General features: G+C 31.6%; 2 protein-coding genes across 2 annotated transcripts; both read left to right on the top strand.

Annotated features, from left to right (window-relative positions):
* Positions 1-700: 700 nt before the first annotated feature.
* LOC127086764 (histone H2A.2-like) lies at positions 701-1476 on the top strand. The gene is made up of 2 exons (XM_051027564.1): positions 701-965; positions 1076-1476. The coding sequence occupies exons 1-2, from the start codon at positions 777-779 to the stop codon at positions 1313-1315; spliced, it is 429 nt and encodes a 142-aa protein (XP_050883521.1). The 5' UTR covers positions 701-776; the 3' UTR covers positions 1316-1476.
* A 1942-nt stretch (positions 1477-3418) lies between these two features.
* Positions 3419-4351, top strand: LOC127086762 (histone H2A.2-like). The gene is made up of 2 exons (XM_051027561.1): positions 3419-3849; positions 3956-4351. Exons 1-2 carry the CDS (start codon positions 3640-3642, stop codon positions 4193-4195), a joined length of 450 nt encoding a protein of 149 aa, XP_050883518.1. The 5' UTR covers positions 3419-3639; the 3' UTR covers positions 4196-4351.
* The last annotated feature ends 2458 nt before the right edge of the window (positions 4352-6809 follow it).

The following is a 6809-nucleotide window of genomic DNA, read 5'->3' on the forward strand; positions in this document are numbered from 1 at the left end:
TCATTATTTATTTAAAAAATATATCAATCATAAATTTAAATCACATGTCTAATTCTTTGATTCCATTCTGAAAACATTAGTTATAACTATTTAAATGCAATCAACATCAAACACATTATTATTATTAAATTTTACAATTAAGTTAATCAATATGTATTATTATTATTATTATTATTATTATTATTATTATTATTATTAATATTGTCATTTAAAAACAATAATTAATATTAATACATAGTCATTATTATTTAATAAATTTTAAATAAAATAATTCATAAAAATTTAATTTTTTAAAATAACACACTTTGCATATTAATACGGAATTCCACTTGTAAGTTGACATTAAAATAAATATTTTTGAGTAAACATTTTAACCTTATATCTCTTTAAACTTCAACCTTATTTTCTATTAAAAAAAAACTACCCAATCAATTTGTTAAAAAGACCAAAATAAATTGTGATTTATATTTACATTCCACTATTGCATCCAAAAGAAATTGAGTTATCCCATTACAAATTGCAAGAATCCACTCTAATTTATAATTGGTTCTCATTGGTTAGTTTTAGGAGACACGGATCGCCACGTCAATGACAGTGAGCCATAGATAGATACTGTATGAAATTATAGTTTTTAATCTAACGGTGGATTTGTTTTCCGAGCAAGATCCTTATAATCACCGTGCAAGTATAAAACATTGCCCACACCACCACCATTTTCATCGCACCATCTCCATTTTTCAAAATCAACAGCTTGAATCTAGTTTTTGAATTTCAAAATGGTGGGAGCTGCTGGAAGGAAAGGAGGAGGACCAAGGAAGAAGTCCGTCACAAGATCCGTCAAAGCCGGACTTCAATTCCCCGTCGGAAGAATCGGCCGTTTCTTGAAGAAAGGTAGATACGCTCAGCGTGTTGGTACCGGTGCTCCTGTTTACCTAGCCGCTGTTCTCGAGTATCTTGCTGCTGAGGTAAATTAACTCCTCTTTCAATCTTCAGTTTCATTTTTTCATTGCTACTATAGAGTTTGAACTTTGTAAATTGAATCTGAACCCTAATTTTGAAATTTGTTTGCGTGAAGGTTCTTGAGTTGGCTGGAAATGCGGCACGTGATAACAAGAAGAACAGGATTAGTCCAAGACATTTGTTGTTGGCTGTGAGGAATGATGAAGAGCTTGGAAAATTGCTTGCTGGTGTTACCATTGCTCATGGTGGTGTTCTTCCTAACATTAACCCTGTGCTTTTGCCTAAGAAGACTCAAAGTGCTTCTACAACTCCCAAGTCTCCATCAAAGGCCAGGAAATCTCCAAAGAAAGCTTAGATATTAGGTTTTATTTGTTCTTTTTGTTATTTGTGGATACGTTAGATTTGGCACACCTCTCATGTGGCAAGAATTACTCAATGTATAACAAGCAATGTAATTCGAATGTCTTCGTCTCTTTTGTGAGTTTGATTAGTAATGTTATTATTCGGCGTCCAATATTTTTGCGAATAGTAATGTTATTATATCTTGAAATATCATTCGTAGTAATCATTCATGAGATCATACCGAAAATTACTTATATTTATTGAACTGTCATGCTAGTATTAAGAAGGAAGTTGTATCATGCAGAAACTTGTTTGTATTATGTAGAAACTTGTTTGTATTCTCAACTCTCAATTCTCAATTCACCAAGTAATAGACACTGTACTAAACATCATTGATATAACAAAAGTATGACTTGGTGATTAATTAGCTTCAATCACGATAATGTTGCAATATCAGTTTCATTTAGGAGTGCCTACATGATAACAAAATTTAATTAACATCAAGATAAAATTTATACGGATAATTCTTTTTCAAATACAAATTAAATTACCAAAAAATGTTGTGAAGCTAAATTTATCCTCTTGTAATTGTGGAGGCTCATAAGGTAGAAATGCCTAATAAGATACTTATTCAATCATTTGACTTGTTAATGTTTTTCCTAGAATGATTAGGTAAAATTAAAATCAATGATAATACATGTAAAACTAAATCAATGATCTAAACATCGACTTAAATACCTGATATACTCGACCGTACTTTTTTTTTTGTAGTAAGTTGCATCTCGATATTGTTTCTTGAATTCCTTTGATTGCATAACATCATGACATTGAATTGTTAGATTATCACTATTATGAGTGTCATTATTCTTGGATTATTCTTGGGTTGTATGCGAAGTTCCATGATTTTCTTACACGTGATTTCTACAATATCATCTACAAACTCGAGATGTTCATTGTTGGGTGATGCATTGGTCACCACTCTAATGAATTTAGAGACAATTTGTCAATGTTTTTGTGTTGAAGATGCTTTGGATCTCCTTCAATTTCTTTTCTCTTACATTCTTGGATAATGCCGCAACGAACATCTCTTGTCCACCTTCTAAAAATATACTTCTCAAGAATAAATGTAACATCGTTCATTTCAAACACTTTCAATACATGTGAACAAAGATTGCCAAATATTTCAAATTTTCTACAACTACAACTAAAGAAAGTTGAAGCAATGTCAAATGATACTTTTCAAGTTCCCTCATGGTGACATATTATCATAAAGAGTGAGATTCATTTCTCTTTGATATTCTTAAAGCTAAGAATAAGGTAAGCTAATATTTAAAAATGACCAAATACTCTCTGTGTGTGTATTTTTTTCCATTTGTATTAGGATTGACGACAACTTACATTTTAACTTTGCAAGCTTATTTGAGGACTTATAATCACCACTTAATTCATTTCCCCTTTTCTTCTCAATAATTCGCTTAGAGTGTTTGAAAAATTGAAAGATATCCATATTCAATTTCAAACATGATTTAAAGTGAGAATTCTGACTTACACTAACTTGGTATAATCGTATATCAAATGTGAGTGAGAATTCTGACTTACACTAATTTGGTATAACGTATACCAAGTGTGAATGTTTTCTTTACGTAAAACGAAATTCATTTTTTTTAATGACATAAACTGATTTTATTAGATTGTTTTTCCAAAATGTTGTAATAATTCTCAGAAATTTTACAATTTCCAATAAATATAAATGTAATTTTATAATTTCCGATAAAATCTTCCGTGTCTCTATCGGAAATTAAAAAAATTACAATATGTTTATACCAAAAATTCCAAAATTTATGCTACTTTTAACTTTGTTGCGGGAAAAAAATGTAATTTTCTAAAATTTTATTAAAGACTCAAAATTCATGGTAAAATTATATATATTAACAAATTTGATAAAGAATATAGTAGTAAAATTGCTTTAAATGTGAGAGTCATCCAATTGATATATATATATATATAAAAAAAAGAAAGAATCATCCAATTTTATAAAAAATAAAACAAAATTGCATAAAGCCAAATTCAATAAGAAAAAGGTGAGACCGTCTGATTGGTTTTGAATTCCCATTGGTCAGTTTTAGGAGACACGGATCGCCAGGTAAGGGACAAAGAGCCATAGATCTGAAATAATGTTTCTAATGGATTTGTTTTTCTGAGCAAAATCCTTATAGTTACCGTAGAAGTATAAAGCTTGCCAACACCTATCATAATTTTATCTCACCATCTCCAATTCTAAGCATTTCTTACAAAAAAATCGAATCAACATCTAGAATCTAGTGTTCGAATTTCAAAATGGACGCAAGCACAAAGGTGAAGAAAGGTGCGGGAGGAAGGAAAGGAGGAGGACCAAGGAAGAAATCGGTGACAAGATCCGTCAGAGCTGGACTTCAATTTCCTGTCGGAAGAATCGGCCGTTTCTTGAAGAAAGGTAGATACGCTCAGCGTGTTGGTACCGGCGCTCCTGTTTACCTAGCCGCTGTTCTTGAGTATCTTGCTGCTGAGGTAAATTAATTCCTTTTTCCATCCTCAGTTTCATTTTTTAACTGCTACTGAGTTGGAATTTTGTAAATTGAACTGAACCATAATTTTGAAATTTGTTTGTGTGAAGGTTCTTGAGTTGGCTGGAAATGCGGCACGTGATAACAAGAAGAACAGGATTAGTCCAAGACATTTGTTGTTGGCTGTGAGGAATGATGAAGAGCTTGGAAAATTGCTTGCTGGTGTTACCATTGCTCATGGTGGTGTTCTTCCTAACATTAACCCTGTGCTTTTGCCTAAGAAGACTCAAAGTGCTGCTACTGCTCCTAAATCTCCATCCAAGGCCAGGAAATCTCCAAAGAAAGCTTAGATATTAATTTTTATTTGTTCTTTTTGTTATACGTAGATACGTTAGATTTGACACACCTCTCATGTGGCAAGAATTATTCTACAAGCAATGTGATTCGAATGTCTTCATCTCTTTTGTGAGTTTGATTAGTTAATGGAATCGCTTTGTTTTTACTTATTCCCGTTGTTTAATAAGTTTTAGTACTTTTACTTTTAGGACAGTTTATCAGTAGTTTTAGGTTGTAGTGTATTTCAACTGTTGATCGGATGGTTATTTGTTTGGGATGAGATTTTAGATTTGTTAGAAAGTTCTATCATCACAATATTTCAGAATTGTTACGAAATAACTTACATACAAAATACTGTTTTAATTTATTTGTGAGAAGGTAATAATATTTTTTTATACTTTTATCTCACATGTTATAATGTTAAGGAGTTGTCATTTTATTAGTAATATATTCTAGCAGGTCAAAGGAAAAAAAAAGACCGCTTTGTAGGGGGCAAATTAGACCATTATGTTGTAGATGTAATAAACCTAAAATCGGAGTTAATGATGTTCATACTGATGAAGACATGATCATATGGTGAGCAAAATTATGATAATTTAAGACAAAGTGCAAGGATAGTGGTATGATACATGTGCAATCATGCATGTATCTTATGATAAAGTAGTATTTAAAATATATTTTGAAATTAATGGTGGATAAGAAGTACAGATGATAAATGAAGTAAGATCTAGAGTCGTTGGTACAAGATCCATTGAAATCAAATTCACTTCCGGAAAGAAAGTCACTCTTGTTAATGTGATTCATGTTCTTGACATGAATAGGAACCTTGTTAGTGGGGACTTGAATATGAACCTCGGAGTATATGAATTGGGCAAACTAATATATTTTAAAATGATTTATTTGTAGGAATGTGATATTCCGTTGAATGAATGATCAAGCTTTGTGCATCTGACAATATTATTAATGAAATTTATAATTCTTTTTATATGCTTGAATCTATTTTTTTATGGCATTCTAGATTAACACATTGATATTGAAAATTCTGGTACGCAAATTTTAGATGTCGTATGCAATGTCACGACACTAATATCATGAGTTCACACAACAATAATAGTAAGCAGATAATAGATATCGTATACGATGTCACGACACCAGGATCAAGACATGTCACCCAAGTAACAATTATGCAGATAACATATGTTTTATACGATGTCGCGACACCAGATTCAGGACATGTAGCACCAAAAACAATTATCCAGATAACAGATGTTGTATACGATGTCACGACACCAAGTTCAAGACATGTCACATCAGAAACAATAACAGTGTAAAAAGCAGGAAAAAAATAACACAAGTCAATTGTTAACTCAGTTCGGTGCAACGTCACCTACATCTAAGGGCATCCAAACCAGGAAGAAAATCCACTATAACAGTATTAGTTTGAAGTTATAAACAACCTTTAGTTTTACAAATTTCTCACCTAATCACTACCCGTGGAATTTCTATCTAAGACTCTCTAATATATATAAGACCCTTCTCACTTCCCTTCAATCATACAACAGTGGTAACAACTGAAAAACAATCAAAGAACATAAGACACACTTCCAATGAAACAAAATGCACTCTTGCTTAAAAACTCATGAGTAATTCATAATTACAACTCAATAAACTCAATCCAATTCAAGTATCAAAGAGATACTAGAATGACACACAAATAACAACGACAACTAAACCCTAACAATAGAATGTCTTTTTGTTCATTAGGTTTAGTAACGTCCTCTTTAAATAGCCTTTGTAAGCATGAGCTTAAGCATAAAAAATCGGCATATCCAAAATAAAACAAATCAAATCAAATTTGATGTCTCCTTAAATATTTTGAAATTTATCTGCAGAATCAAATCTGATGTCTCCGTAAATATTTTGACATCTGCCTGCAGAATTAAATCAAATGTTTCGACATCCATTCTGCACAATCTTCTGCAGAATTAAATCAAATATGATCTAATGTTTCCTTAAAATGTCTCAACATCTCTTTTTATGAAACAAGTGCATAGCTAGAAACGAAACAAGAGTTCCTAAAATAAACCTTATTGGACAGTCAGATATGATATAAAATATTCCGAGAATCTTCAGCTATCTCATAATAAAATAAGTCTTCCAAGAAGTAAAGCAAAACATGAAAAGATGTCTGATCAACATGTCACGACATTTTGCTCAACATATTGTTGTGATACAAGTTTTAACAAAATTGCTGCCAATCATAATAACACATAACTAACAATCTTCCATTTTCGCAAATTTTGGACAAAACAACCTTTGCATCATATAGCTGAAGAAAAGATAAAACAACAACAATAATCACAAGCACAAAGACCAAACACTTGGTATAACACCAAGACATATCAGAGGTGCACGCAACAAAAATAAGTAATAGAAACCCACCCTCACAAAAAATACATAGAGAGAAATAAACTCTTACACTCCAAGCCTCATTCAGAAACAAAATGTCAAGATATTATGTCTGGCATCACAACAACCACACAACAACCTAGACACAAACAAAATTCTCTGAAACAAATGTTAGGATATTCTATCTGACATCACAACAAGTACACAACAGTCTAAGCA

The sequence above is a fragment of the Lathyrus oleraceus genome, chromosome 5, assembly GCF_024323335.1.
Source record: "Lathyrus oleraceus cultivar Zhongwan6 chromosome 5, CAAS_Psat_ZW6_1.0, whole genome shotgun sequence".
Lineage (NCBI taxonomy): Eukaryota > Viridiplantae > Streptophyta > Magnoliopsida > Fabales > Fabaceae > Lathyrus > Lathyrus oleraceus.